Source organism: Numida meleagris, chromosome 20, assembly GCF_002078875.1.
Source record: "Numida meleagris isolate 19003 breed g44 Domestic line chromosome 20, NumMel1.0, whole genome shotgun sequence".
NCBI lineage: Eukaryota > Metazoa > Chordata > Aves > Galliformes > Numididae > Numida > Numida meleagris.
Window position 1 is genome coordinate 3363792 of NC_034428.1, and position 16062 is coordinate 3379853.

At 50.1% G+C, this 16062-nt stretch overlaps 2 protein-coding genes across 2 annotated transcripts in view; both read right to left on the reverse strand.

Annotated features, from left to right (window-relative positions):
- Positions 4 to 9277, reverse strand: LOC110408551 (solute carrier family 2, facilitated glucose transporter member 5-like). The gene is made up of 12 exons (XM_021417374.1): positions 8793 to 9277; positions 7351 to 7449; positions 6730 to 6890; positions 6176 to 6300; positions 4289 to 4441; positions 4079 to 4204; positions 3624 to 3811; positions 3162 to 3272; positions 2752 to 2853; positions 2333 to 2408; positions 1847 to 1974; positions 4 to 1446 (listed from the first exon to the last, which is right to left on the reverse strand). Exons 1-12 carry the CDS (start codon positions 8847 to 8849, stop codon positions 1213 to 1215), a joined length of 1560 nt encoding a protein of 519 aa, XP_021273049.1. The 5' UTR covers positions 8850 to 9277; the 3' UTR covers positions 4 to 1212.
- Positions 9080 to 16062, reverse strand: part of GPR157 (G protein-coupled receptor 157) — a 49464-nt gene continuing 42481 nt past the window's right edge. Inside the window, exon 5 of the mRNA XM_021417375.1 lies at positions 9080 to 14392. The gene's annotated coding sequence lies outside the window, so the exon portion shown is untranslated. The remainder of the gene's footprint in view (positions 14393 to 16062) is intronic.

Sequence of the window (16062 nt, forward strand, 5' to 3'; positions counted from 1 at the left end):
CCATTTATCAGTGTGCACTTTTATTTCCTCTGTGAGTCAGCTCTAGTCCTTCAGACTCGGCTCCTCCAAACCAGCTCAGCCTTCAGGTGGAGCTGTGCCCTTAGGGACGCAACCAGAAGGAGCCATTCAAGGACCAAACTTTAAATCACCTGAGAACTTTTTCAAGTCAGGTCCCTGAGAGATTAATTCTTTGGAAAACTAGCAGTAGTGTCTCACACCGAGGTGCTTAAAGGCAGATCTGGACATGCTTGGAAACACGGCCCCATGGTCACTGCACAGGAATCTGCCTGACCCTGAGCCCAGCACACAGCAAGTTCTCACTGAGTTCACACGTCTCTGGGAATGGGTGAGCTCCACCTGGCTCACATACACAGAGCACACCGCTGGGGGCTCTTAGAGGATTAGGAGAGGGGCTGAAACTCTTTGGCAGCTGAAGTGTGAGCACCAGGGAACAAAAGGAGTTATTTCCAAAGACTGGAGTGCCACAGGAACAACTGGGTATCAGCAGCCTGTGAATACGCACCCGGCCAATGGAACACTCCTAAGCTCAAGAATAAGGCTCTGGAAGGACTCACCAACAGTTAGCTCTCCAGGGGTCCGTCTGGTGAGCAGGGTGGGGGTGAGATTAAAGCCACGTGCATTTCCAGTCTTATGGTCCTTTGTACACAACAGGAGGGCGATAGGTGACAGGATACATGCCACTATGAACCCATCTATCAGAGCACCTTGGCACATCTGACACACTCTCCACTCAGAATACCAAGCACCAAAGGCCTCCCCTCATGCATGCTGGACCCTCAAATTCATGCTCAAGGAATGGTCAAGGAGTACAGCGCACTCCTTGCATGTGACTGATCAAAACCCAGCCCAGGCGCTGTTCTGTGTCACTCGAGTTGGGTCAGCCATAAGGGACATGCACCACACCGTGACATCAGTTCCTTGATCACAGGAACTGAGCTGGCTGCAGGCATTGCCCTTTCATAGTGACAAATACAAAGAATGGGGAATTTGCCTCAGAAGTCACCGTGCCACGAAGCAGAGCGGTCCTACTAATTACTCATAATGAGAACAACCATAAGACGCAATAAAAGCTTATTTGAAAACTTCTGTGGGAGTCGTGCAGAAAGTCTGAATGAAGGTCAGCATTGAGCCATGTTCTTCCACTGACCAGATCCTGGAAAACACCTGAGCCAGGCCAAGCACTGGGTTGTGTCACAGATCACTGCCCGAAACTTCTGGCTTGTCTGCCTTCATGCCTGGGACGGTCTGCAAATCCATCATCTGTTCTACATCTGTCTGAATTTCCACCTTGTTCCTCTTGGCCATGATCCTGTTGATTTCCATGAAGGTTTTGTTCTTCGTCTCGGGAACAATGAAGAAGATGTAGACCACGGTGGCCAGGCATATACCACAGAAGATGAGGAAGCTGTAGGCCCCTAGTCCAGCCTGAAGCAACGAAAGATGACAGAGCAAGGGTCAGGCAATACTCCAGATGTGTTTGGTACATGCTTGGACATGCTGAACCCTGCAATAGCTATAAATGCAGCCACAGTAACGTTCGTGTACTTCAAGTGGAACAACTCAAAGCTAGTGGTGGTTCAGGATTCTGTCTTCTGATACCACCAAGATGGATTTGTTGGAAACCACCATGGATTTACTGGAAAAGGCTTCTAAAGGTGAGGGGTCTGTCACACAAGTTCAAGTGAACTCACCGGTTCCCCTTGCACAGGCAGGGATCAGTCATAGCAATTTATGGGTCACTTCTACTAGGATCAGTGTGAACTGGTGACCCCGAGATCACTAATTTTGAGCTAAAGCCATGTGCCATCCCCTGCTCACACCTTACCTCCATGTAGAGGAACACGAGTCCCACAGTGAAGTTGCAGAGCCAGTGCACAGACCCCCCTACCATGAAGGCAGCAGGCCGCGACGACTGCAGGAACATCTCAGTGATCATCACAAAGGGGATTGGACCTGGAAGAGTGGTATGTATGGAAATCCCAAAGGCATCCCTACAGACACAAGTACACAGCATCGCAGCCCAGCTGGTAGGGCTCACCAATCTCAGCACAGCTTTGCTCGAGATCTCACTGCACATCTCAGGCACAAACTCAGTTGTGCCTTGGCTTTTCCTCTTGAAAGCCAGATGCTCCCCTGCCCCATGGCCACAGCCCTCTGATTGCTGGAGCACCAGTCTAGCTGACAATCAGCCAGGTGCATGGCTGCACAGGAGAAATTTGACCTTCTTAGATCAGCCCCAGTTTGATGCTCAGCGTAATGCCTGCCCTTACCCAACCTGCGGAGGGGACTGGACTAGCTCACGCATACTCACTGGCTCCAATAGCGTGTCCGATGATGTAAATGATGACACATACTATGCTGAGGTAAGACATCCATGAGACAGTGTTCTGTGAATAATTTAATCAGGAGTTAGATTCAGTGCTCACCTCAGAGTCACCAACACATTCAAGGCACTATTTGATGCAAGATTTGAGGGTGTTCAGAAGTCATCCCCTGTTGCCAGCTATGCCCAGGCTGACGTGCCAAGCTGCTGAGCACACGCTCTGTGTACCATCTTTGCTTCCAACAAGAGAATGCAACAGGCACAAACATGATAGGCTGGGAGAAGCAGCCATACAGCAGGATCACGGCTCTGCCTGGGTTCGCTTTGGGTAGATATGCAGGTACTGAGAGACCTCCCACACCAACTCCAAAATACACCAGGAGCACCGGGGCGATGCAGATACACACCTGGAGGTTGAGGGCCAAAGTCAGCACTGCACAGGAGCCACAGCACAGCCCAAAGCCAGCAAGCAGCAGAATTCTCCTCCCCAAGGACTCCACAATGAAAACCTGAAAGAGACAGAAGGGGTAAGAGATCAAATAATCAAAGCACAGAGCTTTATTCTATCCAATTCTATTAAGGTAATATTTGGCTCTTAAGAAATTCAGTGAAATTTCCCCCGTTTGCTAATGTATTGTGAGTAGGAAGTCACCTAGGAACTGCAAAAAGCTGGGCATGCCTCTTTTGGCACCCAGCTCCAGTGAGAGCTGTAGGGGAGCTCTGCATGGGGATCCGGGACAGCAAGAGGAGGGCGGAACAGCCTGGAAACCAGGCATCCCAAACTTCTGAGGCCCAGACAGCCCCAAGAGAAACTTACAGCAAGCAAAGTCATGACAACATTGATGGCACCTATGGACACGGTGACATACTGAGCGTTGTTGGCCTCCACACCTGCTGACAGGAAGATTCTGTCCGCGTAGTAGAAGATCTGCAGCAAAAACAATTGTGTTTAAATGTGGCCAGAAGCAGAGCACAGGAATCCTGTCTTGGCTGCTTCTACAATGCTGTGTAAGTGGCACACAGGAACTCAAAAATTACTTCAGTACTGGAGACACTGGTGTTAAGATCCAGACACATGCACCTCACTCCAAAAACATCCCAACCATCCTCACAGGACAGCTGGACTCAGGACCACATGCATACTCAGTCTGGTACAGGTCAGGGTGATTCTCCCATAACATCACCCAGAACCAGTGTCCCTGATGAAGGGAGTGCTCCTGTCTCCTAGTTTCCAGCTCCAGCGCTGCCCCACACTGAGTCCCACCCCACTGTTACTCACCGCGTTGACCCCCGAGAGCTGCTGGCCCATCATCATGACAACGATAGAGATGAGCTGCCAGCGCAGGCCTCTGAAGGTGCACAGGGTGAACACGGAGAGATGTCCCTCTTCCTTTTCTGACTTGTCTTCTTGGCGCATTTCTTCTATCTCATCATCCACGTCATCCCAGCCTCTCAAACGCTGCAGAGCTGGTTTGGAGAGGAAGGTGAGTTACAGACCCCAGAAAGCTCTCCTGCTTTAAATCAAGACAGTACAACCCAGGGCAGGAGTACTGTTCCCAGGATGGGAAGTCAGGGATTCATAGAAACAAAGGAGCAATGCTGCAAAAAGCCATACACCACCAATGCATCAGCAAAGGACTTCATGTTCTCTCGCTTCATTGTTGGTTGCTGCCATGTCCCACAGTCAGACTTATCCCATTCCACCTCACCTTCCAGCAAAGGGTGATGCCCTACCTTGTCGCGCTTGATCCTCATTGCCCTTTTGTATCAGCAGATATCTGGGACTTTCAGGAAAAAAGGGCAATGTAAGGAGTTGAAATGCTGATGGGATCCCAGTGAGCCCCAGGAGCACGGGCCAGCCTGCAACAAACGAGACAAGATGGTGAGTGGGAGAGATCCTTCCTCCCTGGAGCCAACAGAGAGTTTCCTGAGCCAGGGCTTTACCTTTGACATTCCCAAGGACCATGGTAAGGCCAAGGATCTGAGCTACGAGGATCCCAAGGGTGATGAAGAGCTGGGGTACTACCCCAATAGCACCTCTGAGATTTTTGGGGGACATTTCTCCCAGGAACATGGGAACCACGTTGGAGGCCAGACCTGGTAGGCAGAGAACAAGATCAGTCCTGCAGCTGCCTGACATCAGCATACTCACCATCTGCAGTAAGATGCATTTTTTCCTCACGGGGGAGATCAAAGTGATCCCTGCTAGACCACAGGACATATGGAAGCCTCACACTTGAACCCTTTTGCTTTGGCTGAAGATTTAATGCTATCCATGTCAAGCAAAGAAGCTGTGTACTACGGCTGTTTTTCTCTCTCTTCAATGGGATGTTTGGAAAGCAAATTGAAAGGTAGAAGAGGAATTTCTGCTTTCTTCAGGAGCACAGCATTGTTAGCTGCAGTAACCCTGAGAGCTGCCAGTTCCCATACTTATGCTGTAAATCTTGGCATGCAAAACACAAACTCTGGAAGTCAAATGACCAAACAACTCTTATCTTACATTGGTAATTCAGTTCCCAGCCTTCAAGTGCTTGGGGTTATACGGGAGTTCAAGACATTATCTGAAGGCCAAAAGGCATAGAAACAAAATATTAACACAACTGGAGAACATTATAAAATTAAATCCATGAGGTGTAGTGTTTAATGTTGACACTACAACAAACCTTCTAACTGCCCTCATAAAAACATGCTAGCAGTGACTTGTAGACCAGTGCCTCCAATTAATGGTGGCTAATTGCTCAGAACAACGCTGATCAATGCCCATCACAGAAGGGCTCTTGGTGGTGCTCCCAAATGCAGGGCTGTCCTTTTTCCAAGGAGGAAGAGCGATGCCAGGATCCTAAAGGAGCCCCAGGCTGGCTTGATTCAGCAGCCTCCCTCCCTGCAGGCTGGGCAGGCAGCCCTGATTCCTCTGTCAATTATCCATAACTGAAACTGCTTGGAGGGATCCCTCCTACCAGCTCCCTCCATAGCCAGAGAAGCAATGCTAAGAGCAGCTGCAGAGCTTAAGAGAGCAAAAAGTCAAAGCAAAATAGACAAGACGTGTTTCCTGCCTTAGCTCAACAACTGCAACTGGGGCGTGTTACAGATGGCACTGCTTTCCTGTGCCAGTTTGTTTTCTCAGGTACCCAAACTCCCAAACAAACCACATAGCATATCAGTCTTGCTAACCTAAAACCAATTAATTGAATTTGAGTGGTGTCAGGACCCTCATGAGCATGGCTTGGCAGCTGCTCAGCACAGCAGAGGGTGCCCAGCCATCCCATGCCTGGCAGGTGTGTGTTACTGCAGCTCCTGCACAGCCAACCAAACCAACTCACACCCTGCCCCCTGGCTCCCCACAGGCCTTGCAGAAAATCCAGTGACCCTGCACCCTTCACTTCATGTTTCTTCACCCCTGCAGGAAGAACAACCAGTTCCAGGAGTGGATTACTAGATCTGGCATTCTCTTCAATGACTTGAGCTTGGAAGGACTCTTCTGTTTTTTATTATGTTTAAAAACAGTCAATCTGCTCTAACATGTCTGGGAAAACAGACGACCATCAGCAGGTTTCCTGGCTGATGAGACTCGAGCTGAGCAGATGCTGACTGCAGAGGGCAGCTGCAGCCACAGACAGATCTGTACAGCCCACAGCCCAGCCTCACTGCCACTGCCTGCCAGAGATCTGATACTTCTGCAACACGCAGAGAAGAACTGCTATTCAAGCAAGTACAGAACTGCTATGCAGCTGTATGGCTAAAACATGCTACCCGTGAAACCACTTGTTGTGCAAAGACCTTTACATAGCCAAGATTTATTGCTCTTCCTTTACCAAACAACCTCTCACTTACCAGCATATATCCCCATGATAACACGGCAGATGATGATCACTTCAAAGGTTTTTGCTATTTCTGAGGTTCCCATAAGGACTGCAGCAACAATGGAGAAGAGGTTGTTTATCAGCAAGGTCCCTTTTCTGCAAAGGGAGAGAGAGACTCAATCTGTTTATTTTTCTAAGAACCCCATAGCAGACCGACCCTCCCTTGTGTTACACTGTTCAAAACCCAGAGGAGCTGCCATCCCAAAGACTAGCCAAAAAAAAATGGCCACTGTGCCATTTTTCCTGCATAGAATGAAGAAAGCTCAGAAAACACAAGCGGCCGAGGCCTGCACCCAGCTCCCAGGACTTTCACCACTGCTGCCCACCTGGCTCAGAGCCCAGCACACAGCCTGGCCTTGACCAGACTGGAATCAGATAAAATCTCCTACACGTGAGAGACACCACATTCCCAAGTCCAGCACTGGGCCGACTGCTTTAGGGTCGAGGCAGTGCGATGCCGTTGAGCTCAGCGAGCTGGAGCAACCGGTGAGGCCAGCTTATCTGAGCCACACTGCTGTCACGTACCGGCCGCAGTTGTTGACCAGAGGTCCCACCATGAGCGACCCAAAGAAGCCACCCAGGGGATACATGGACACTGTGAGGGACCACAGCAACGTCTGGAAACCTGCATCCATGGGGACTCCATGCCTCCTGATGTAGGTTTGGTTGTAGAAGTCTTGCATGTACTGGAATGAAATATGGAGTGTGCTTAGCAGTAAGCACAACTTCTGTGCTGTAAAAGCTAATTAACAATCAACGCCATAAAACTTTAAACAAGCGTCTTGATAAAACCAGAACAGCTGAGTCAGAAAAAGAATGCAAGGGAGAGCCAGAGAAGCCTGGCCTTATACAAGTCATCCTGCCTTATCGGATTTAAAACAAACTATCCTGCCTTATCGGACTTGCCTGCTTGTCAGGAGTTCCCCACGCCCCATTGCTGCTGGGCACTAAGCCACGACACAGCCCCAGCACAACCCATGTCCTCTGCTGGGGACCACTGCTCCCCAGGTGCTCAGTGATTCCTCACGTGGAGCAGCATGAGGACCTCAGACAGCGGGCACCTGTCCCGACACCTGTAACCGAGCTCCTCCTCCGCCTTGCTGCTTGTGAACCTCCTCCTCCATCACTGTCTGCATCCCAACCTACCGGGGCCGGAGAGTTGATCACGGACACGTTGTAGCCGTACTGGAAGGACGATCCAAAGGCAGAGATCAGCGCTACCAGTGCAAGTGGAAGCGTCATTCTCTGCAGAGGGAAAAGAAAACACAAACACCTCAGAATCAGGTTTGGCTTTCAAGCATAAATGGCATCGTGTAAAAATACAGAAGCACCTTCTGCCTTACCAGCTGTATTTTTGGCTTTGTGTTACCGTACAAAGAAAGCCCAACTCCCTTTGTTCTGCTTGATTTGCACACAGTCATTACAGTAATTCATTCTACTCTTTCCCGGTATTGATGGATCATTTGGATGATGAACAATTTTGAAGTTATCGCACTTAGAATACCACCCCGCAGCGAGAAAGGAATTGCATGCACTTATTCATTTTCCAAGGCGCGAGTCGGCTGGTGCAATAAAGCAGGATGCTGCTGGAGGAAAGCTTCAAGAAGACAAGCTTCTGGGCGAAGCAGCAAACCCCTTTCCCACCCGCTGTCCTTATCACACACCATAGAGGCTTTCCGCAAACATGCAGCCGCTGTTCCGGCCTCAGCCCGCAGCCAGCCCTGCTTTGTTGACTGAGCTGCCTTTCTTTTTTTTTTTTATATATAGCTCACCAATACATCTCACAACTGCTGCCGCAGTAAAACCACTTTCCATTTCCTCTTTTCATTCGTACCGTTTTCTGCTGCCATCCTTAACGCCTGCAACTTCTGCACATCCCAGCAGCAGCACAGGTCCTACAGGGAGCACCTGCCATGGCCCTCACTGAGCATCTGCCCCAGCAGTGCTGCTGCTCATCGCCCTCCAGATCCTCGGCAGCTTTAGGATTGCCTGCAGAGCCCCGCACTCTCAGGGACTGCAGGAGGTGGAAAAGCCAATCGATCTGCAGCAGGAGGAAGCGGAGCCTTCCAGCAATGCTTTCTAGCAGTAGACTGCTGACACGCTAGCAGTGGTGATGAAAAGCAGGCTGCCTCGCCGGTGTTAAGCAAATCCCCAGAGCTCAGAAGAGCCACTGGTGTTAATTATATATAAACACACCACTTTTAGGAAAGCCTTTGGCACACAGGAGCAACACATTGTGCAAGAACCCACAAATGCTGCTTTGCAAGGCGGTCCTCATCCAGAAACTTCTGCAGCCTAGAAAGGATTCAGCCCAGAAAGGAAGCAGGACAGAAAACGCGCACGCAGAAGGGGAATTTCACAGAGCTGCGTGGTAGGTCAGATGCACGGAGTGAATCAGGAGACGCAGCACGAGGCTGCACTGCAGACAAGCCAGCTTCAAGAACGTACAAATCTCTGCTCTCCCTCTGAGATCAGCTGTGGGTGCCCAACGCGAAGACCTTGATCTCCTTCCATTACAAACCTGCACAACCCAAAGCTTGCTCGGCACCCCACGGGAGGCAGAGCTGCGAGCAGTCTGGCACGCTTACCCCCTTCCTGCCTTCCTCCGTGCTGGAGCTCTCCTGCTTTTCTCCGTTCATCTCCATTTTGGTGTTTGAATCACAGATGCTGAGTACAGACTTTTATAGCCAAAACAGATGACACGGGGGATGGAAACACCCTCCTTGGAAAAGAAACCCGCCCCGTGACGCTGAAGGAAGCGCCCAATCGATGGCCAGCTCTATCTGCCAAAGTCAGGAGATGGTCGTTGGGTCCTTCCCCGATCCCGTGTGTCTCCTGCACGTCTCCTCTCCCTTCTCCTTGCTCAAGTGCCACCACTGTCAGATGTTCTCGGGCCAGATCCAGACTCAAAGCAGAGCCAGCTGCAGGGGAAGCAGGCTCATCCGCCCCACTTGCAGGGCAGGCTTCTGGCCAAGGCTCCCAGAGGCGCCGCTCCCCAGTGCAAGTGTGCGGAGCAGCCGAGCTGACAGCAGGAGAGCTGTTGTTCCCTCAGCCACAACCCCTGCGCTGCAGCAACTGCAGCCACTGCCTGGCAACCACCGTGTTCCAGGGAAAATAGAACATTCCATGGAGCCTCAGTGAGGGCTTTTGCCATGGGTCAGCGATAACCTCGAGCTGCACTAACCCTGCAGCCAGGTTCCACCTCTACCCCCAAGCAGAAATACCACGCCTGGTCCCACCCTGCAGAGCAGCTCCCTCCAAGCACAGCTGCAGACTGCAGGTTCCTCCTCCTTGGGTTTGTTCTTGCCAACGCACAGAACGTGCTGGTTTTACAGCAAAGCATAATAGCTCCTTTCCTGCTCTGTGCGAGCTGTACCATGCTGCCGGCTCAGCCTTACCCTCCTACACGAGGAGACTACCTCCAGCAGCCCAGGGCTTAGTTAACCATTAACTACAACTCTTAGAGTTTATCAACGCAATACAAAGTTCACAGATACCCCCGGCAGCAAGAGTAACTTGAACCAAACCACATTATCAGTCCCGCTGTCTTTAACACTCACTTGAAGAAACGCCAGTCTTGGGCCAGACACGCTTCATGCGTCCTGCATGCATTCCTCAGCTGGCTGCAGCCTCCCCTCCTGATGAAGACATCAGGTACACAGTCTGCTCAGCATATTTTTTTTGTCCTTGATTATCTTTTTGCACCCATTACTAATATTTCTGGAAAGATATTTTAAAGGGCAAAGAACACGCAGCAGAAATAGCGAGGGCCCAGGAGGAGCGAAGCCAGGCACTGCTTCCTATGGGTGTGCTTGCTAAAGCTGCTTATGTCAATGCTACAGTGCTGCTGGCAGTAGGAAGCGATGGACGTGGTCATCCATATGCAGGGCAGGGCGGACTGACTGGCTGTCAGCTCGTACTGTAAGCAAAGCTTAGAAACTGGCAAGACTCTAAAAATAGGAAGGGGAACAGAGCCCTTCTGCTTCGGGGCAGTGGAATGCAGTCCCAAGACTTTTGCTATTCGTCCCTTCCTTGACCTGCCGTAAGATAACGACCTCCACAACATCATTTGGCCAGATTTTGTGACAAGTCAAAGAATCACAGAATAACCCAAGTTGGAAGGGACTCACAAAAACCAAGTCAGTACTCTTCCTACAGAAACCATTCTCAGTGGCTCACATCAAGAACACTCCTGCGTCCTTCAGGAACCTGCTCCACGCTCCCACGTATTCATCCCTTGGGGTCTCAGCCGCACAGAGATGCAAGCAGGATGTCCATTGTGCCAACAGCACTCACCCAGCCTCAGCATTCCCACTGAGGGACTGCAGCCAGCATGTACTAACTTTGATATCAAAGGAGCTACTACCACACTGCCTTCAAAAATTGTTTAAAGCACCCCAAAATAAACGGGACAAGTTACAGCTCACTCAGCAGCTACTGTAGTTCTCACTCCCATAGATCTTTGGTCAGAAGAAGGCAATGACAGGTGAGTTATTCTGCCCCAAGGGTGGGGAATTTGCAAGGAGGACAAACCTCTCACAAAAAATTCCTGCCCTTTGAAAAGTGCCGTTCTTCTGGGAGCTCTGGGCAGCCTGACAGCCACTCCAATATTCAGTAATTGTAAGACAGAAGAGTTTTCTGTCATGGTTTTCAAACTCTTTCCCTGAGCCTGAAGACATAGATGACCTTGACATACAAGGAAATCAAAAAGAAGATGCATCTGCCAACAGAGGACCTTCATCAGGGCATAAATATTTGCTTATGCCAGTAGAATGGTTTGAGTATTTGCCAATCACAGCGAGAACCTGACAGCATCATCCCTAAGGTGCCAATCAGCACTGAACCTGGGAGATGTCAGTGAAGGGAGACAAGATGGGGAGCAAATCTCCTTGAACTTTCACAGTAATTGCAGGGCAATAACTGTTGCCTCCAACCGCTCAGACCCCGTTGGACTTGAGCAAAGAGCAGAGCAGAGCCAGCACCAAGAGAGCCAGCTTCATAGGAATTTTACTATCACGTTTCTCTCAGCACAGCTATTTTCTCTCCTCTGCACTTGTCCACTGCATGGTCAGAGCTCCCATGCAAGTATGCAGGGAACTGCTTACACCCAGCCCAGCTGTCTGCGCTCAGAGCCAGACCCTACAACATCCTGCTATCTCTGGCAAAAGGGGGGCAAATGTAATTAAAAGATGAGGCTTAGTTTCCAGGAGAGTCAATCTGCTGAAGATGCATGCAGTTAAGAACAGCAGCAGCGAGCCATGGAAAAGCTGCCATTAGGCTGGGAGCTGCAGTGCCTGGGGTAAGGAGACTCATTAGGAGGCACCCCACAGCACAGCCTGTCCATGAGTGACACGGGCAGCCCCTTCACTCGCAGTTTGGGAAGGAACTGTATGCATAGCAAGGGTAAATCAATACCACACGTAGCCCGGAGCTACAACTGGGGCCTCAAGGTGAGACCATAATTTAGCAAACAAGTTATTTACCTGCAGACAAGTCACGTACAGATACTGCCTTATTAGCTGTGTAGTGGCTTCCAGACAGTTAAGCAAGATGTAGACATGGCAGTCTGAACGCCTGTCAACAATAAAAGAGAGTCCGGGATAAAACGGGCCCATTTTGCAGGTAACAGTAACACACTAGTCCAGCAACTAAGAGGCAGTCAAGACTCTATTCTGGCTGCACAAAAGGAATACTGGGAGGCATCCTGCCAGCTTTCTTCCTTTTCCACAGCAACTGTCAAAGACCACCTCAGAAGAGCCCCAGCCACACGCACATCCCCCAAAACAAGAACAGAGGGGCAGACAGATCTGTGAACTTACCGGATTAGGCCTTGACAATTTGCTCTGGGAACTGTCCAGTCCTTTCTCCATTGGCATGGTTGTCTGCTGAAGCAGATGTTTCGGAAAGTGTTGGAATGCTTGGATATTAAAGCTCCATCTGCACTTCGTTCAGCAGAAGCACCTGTCCGAATGCCCACGGTGCCCTCTTGAACTTCAGTGGGTTCACACTTCTGCCCAGGGCAGAAGCACAGCTGTGCCAGCCAAGACTTGCCTTTTGCAAGCTCGTGCTGCTCTGCATCCAATTCTGTGGTTCCCTGCAGGTTTGCATGGATAAGAGTTTTTTATCCTCTCTTTTCAACCACCCCATGTCACCTTCATCTTTTGCCTGGTTGTCTTCCAGCTCTTTGCCTAACGAGCTCTGCTCTTTGCAGCCCTTTTTTTCCTTCTCCTCACCAGGCCCCACTCCTCCATTCCATAGCAGGCAGTCAGCACACTCCCACGCCTAAGCTCTTTCCACCTTGAGATCTTTAAAACTGCCCTGTGAACTTCTAAGACCCCCAGGAGAGCTGGTGGAGGCCAGCACACAGCTCCTGCCCTTCATTCTGACACCAAGGCCAAGTCCGTGAGTGGAGGAGCTCCAAGGGGCAAAGTCACGGCAGTATTTAGGACAGATTAACTAAAAGACAACCCTTGAAGTGCAAGCTAACGTTTCTTCAAAGGCTTGTAATGTAGTCACAACGCAGTGTTGTCAGTAAGTCCCCCTGACAGAGCAGTCCATCACTTCTAACACTGCAGAACAAACAAGCTTCCCTCTCTCTGCAGCATCTGGACTCATTTCCTCACCAGCCCTGCAGCAGGCCTCTAGCAGAGAACATTTCTGGGTCAAGAAGTTAAATTCGGGGCACAGTTCTAAGCCACAGAAAAGCAGATACCTCAGATGGGAAGCATTGTGCAACCCAAGAAGCAGGCACAGTTGCTCAATCAGTTGTGAAAATAGCCATGGGCCTGCACCACTGCTTGCACCAGGGCTCAGCCACTCCCAGCCCCATGAGATGAAGTTTGCAACCAAGAACAGCTCTGTCACTGCTTGGAATGCATGCAGCTTACACAGCATTACTCAGCTGAAAGCCCGCCCCTTTTTCCATAAAAACTTGAATTTGATCTATTTGGGCAAGCCCTGGTTGAGCTCCAGCTCTCAGCAGCATTAGTCCCACGCACTTTACAGCATGGCCTCACATGGAGGAAATTCAACTTGTATTTTCATGATTAGATAACATTTGTAATCTCACAAAGCTGAAGAGTCACAGCCCATAAGGTCAACAGAATGTACGGAAAGCAAGACCCACACACTTGAATCTTATCACAGTTCACGGCAATCGGCCAGTGGGAATCAAACATAATAATGCCGAGTGGTGAACAGGTTGCTCAAACCGATAAAAGGTTGGAAAGGTTTTGTATGCTATGCACACAAGAGATACGAAGAGAAACTCATCTACATATAGACACAAGAGATTTGTCCTCCAGCACAACCTTTAAGGTACACACAAGAAACCTGAGGAAAGATCTTGGAACAGTTTCTCATCCGTATTCTTCAAGGCACTGAGAGGCCACCACAACTTGAACAACACCTTGGTAAAGAAACAAAACTTTATTTTGTAGAAGTTGGAGAAAATACTTAAAAAAAAAAAACACAAGCGAGGAGTTGTCCATAGGTTCAAACAGCACCTGCAAACAGCAACCAACCAACCCTCCCCAGCTCTGATCCAGCACCTGCAGGCCAAGAACAGAGCACAGCCCTGTGCAGTGCAGTGCAGCCACCAGGTGCATCCTCCCTGCTGGAGGCTGGGACACCCACGTACCCCCACAGTTCAGACGTCCCCAGCAGGCAGTAAGCATGCAGCCACCACAAACCCTGATAGCAACCCGTGACCGCTGAGGAGGAGGAATAGAGCATGAAGAACCATCCACCTTCACCACAAAACCAATGTCTGCACACTGTTGTCCACGTTCAAGTGAAGAGTGCGAGCCAAGCCAGAGCTCCCAGCAGAGCTCACACGTGAGGACTGGAATCCACGCCCAGGGCAGTCCTATTCAGCAGCAGCTAAAGTTCCCCTATACCCATATTTGTTCACCCCAGAACTCACAACACATTCGCCCTGTCAGACGGAAAAGCCAAACTCCAAGCAACTTCAGATGTACGGTGGAAGGAGAGGAGAAGGAGGGAAGAAAACCAGGAAGCTGGAGTGAGCCGCACAGCATCTTCCAGAGGATCCTGAGCAAAGTTCAAGACTGCAGCAGCAGGGATCCGAACCCACAGCGGTGGGACATCTTCACTGCACTCGGCCGCTCCAGCGGTGCTTTTCCCCAGGCTTTAGCTCCCCCTGTGGGGCTCGGGGAAGATCCCGCACCTACACGAAATGAACAACGGTTAAGACCCAGCACTTCCCCTAAGCCAAGACAACAGGCTGGAACTCGAGGGGCACCCCCTGCAGCAGCTGAAAACAGATCCATTCCTAAAGTGCAGCCAGGCACCCCAGGCTCATCCACCCTCAGAACAGAACTGCTCCAGGCCAGGTGCGATGGAAGATTTTAGTCATCTTCACAGGCACCTGATGCAGGGAACACTGCTCCAGCCCCTTCCCTGCCTAAGCTTTGTACCAGAGGGGAGCTGCCAGGAGCAGCCAGGTATTCCTGCAACCCCATCTCCAGACCTTCCTCACCAAACTTCCCCCTTGTCCCACCACTGCGCGTCGCTGTGACCAGCTTCAGTGTTAAACTAACGACACTACCAGGAGCTTCTCTGCTGGCTGTATCCTTCCCTGGCCTCGCCTACATGAAGGTTTCCATGATCAGAGATTTTCCACTTGTATCAGCACAGGTGCTGTTGCCAAGAGCCGGTCTTTACAAACCAGCATGCTTCCCTGGACCCCTGGGAGCAGGGAATGTTGTTCTGTCAAGCCGCATGTTCCACCAAAAGCATTTCTCAGAGCTCTGCTGCTATGGAGAAAGGGAAACTGAGAACAAGGAGTCTTTTCTCACTGTTTTCTTTGCTCCCCCTCCCCACCTTTAGCCAAGCTGGTGACAATTTTATTTCCTCTTCCTCAGAGCTGCTTCTAAAAAACTACAGCATAGCACATTCCTAAGTCTTCTAACATTTAAGATTTATTACCTGGCCTTTCTCAAAGAGCTCTTTTTAATATAGCTTCCCTTCCCAAGCCACGTGGGCTTAACATGAGGTTGAGCTACCCAGGTTGCTACCTAGCTGTTAGAAGTGCACAAAGACAACTACAAAAAAACTTCTGAAAGGAGGCAGAACTTCTTGAAGTCACCCACACCAGAGATAAAAGAAGCTCTCATTTATCCTTCAGAGGCTCCAGGAATGCTAAAGCACTTGCTCCAGCCCCATGAAATGGGCTGAAGAGCCCTTGAGAACCCCACCTTCCTGAGCGTACACAGCTGATGTTCAAGAGGGCTTAAATACATTCATGTCTTAATCAAGTGAACGCTAAGTTTTCACTTCAGAAAATAAGAGGCTAGCCTGCTCCCATGAGCTCACTGTATCACTCAGCTGTTCTGCATGTTGTTAACGTAACTAAAATTAAACTAGTAAGAGCAGGGTTTGAACAGTTGGGCGTTCGGAGCAGCAGGAGCCTGACAGCTGCCCTTTCTCCCCAGGCAGTTCATGAGCCTGCTGCTTGTTCTGCAAATGTTTGCTATAGAAAATACAAACAATTGTTTTGTTGTTTGCTCTTTTTTTTAATTAAAAATCTACCTTCTTGTTTTCCTTCTAGGTTTCGTGGTCTGGGAGGACCAGAAATAGGAGTTATGTGAGAGGACTGCTCAGAGAGCTGGGACACCCCTGAGCCTTCTCTCCTGGAGGCTGCGCAGCCCAGCCCAGCTCACTGCCTCCCAAGGCAAGGACATCACCCAGCATCCACCTGGAACCACGAAGAACTGCTGCCAGGTTTCTGTTTCTGCAGATTTCCTACATAAGCTCAGAGGAGTCACTGACCCTCATCTCGATGGAGGAAGGGATTGCATTACCACACGAGGAACACTTGGGGCACTCAATACAGCT

Excerpts from the sequence above, each read along its gene's own strand:
- LOC110408551 (XM_021417374.1), bottom strand. The coding sequence starts at position 8,849 with ATGGAGATGAACGGAGAAAAGCAGGAGAGCTCCAGCACGGAGGAAGGC. Across the intron at positions 2,409-2,751 it reads CTTTGGCCCTCAACCTCCAG|AACACTGTCTCATGGATGTC; the intron begins GTGTGTATCTGC and ends AATTATTCACAG. Across the intron at positions 1,975-2,332 it reads CGGACACGCTATTGGAGCCA|GTCCAATCCCCTTTGTGATG; the intron begins GTGAGTATGCGT and ends CCACTCTTCCAG.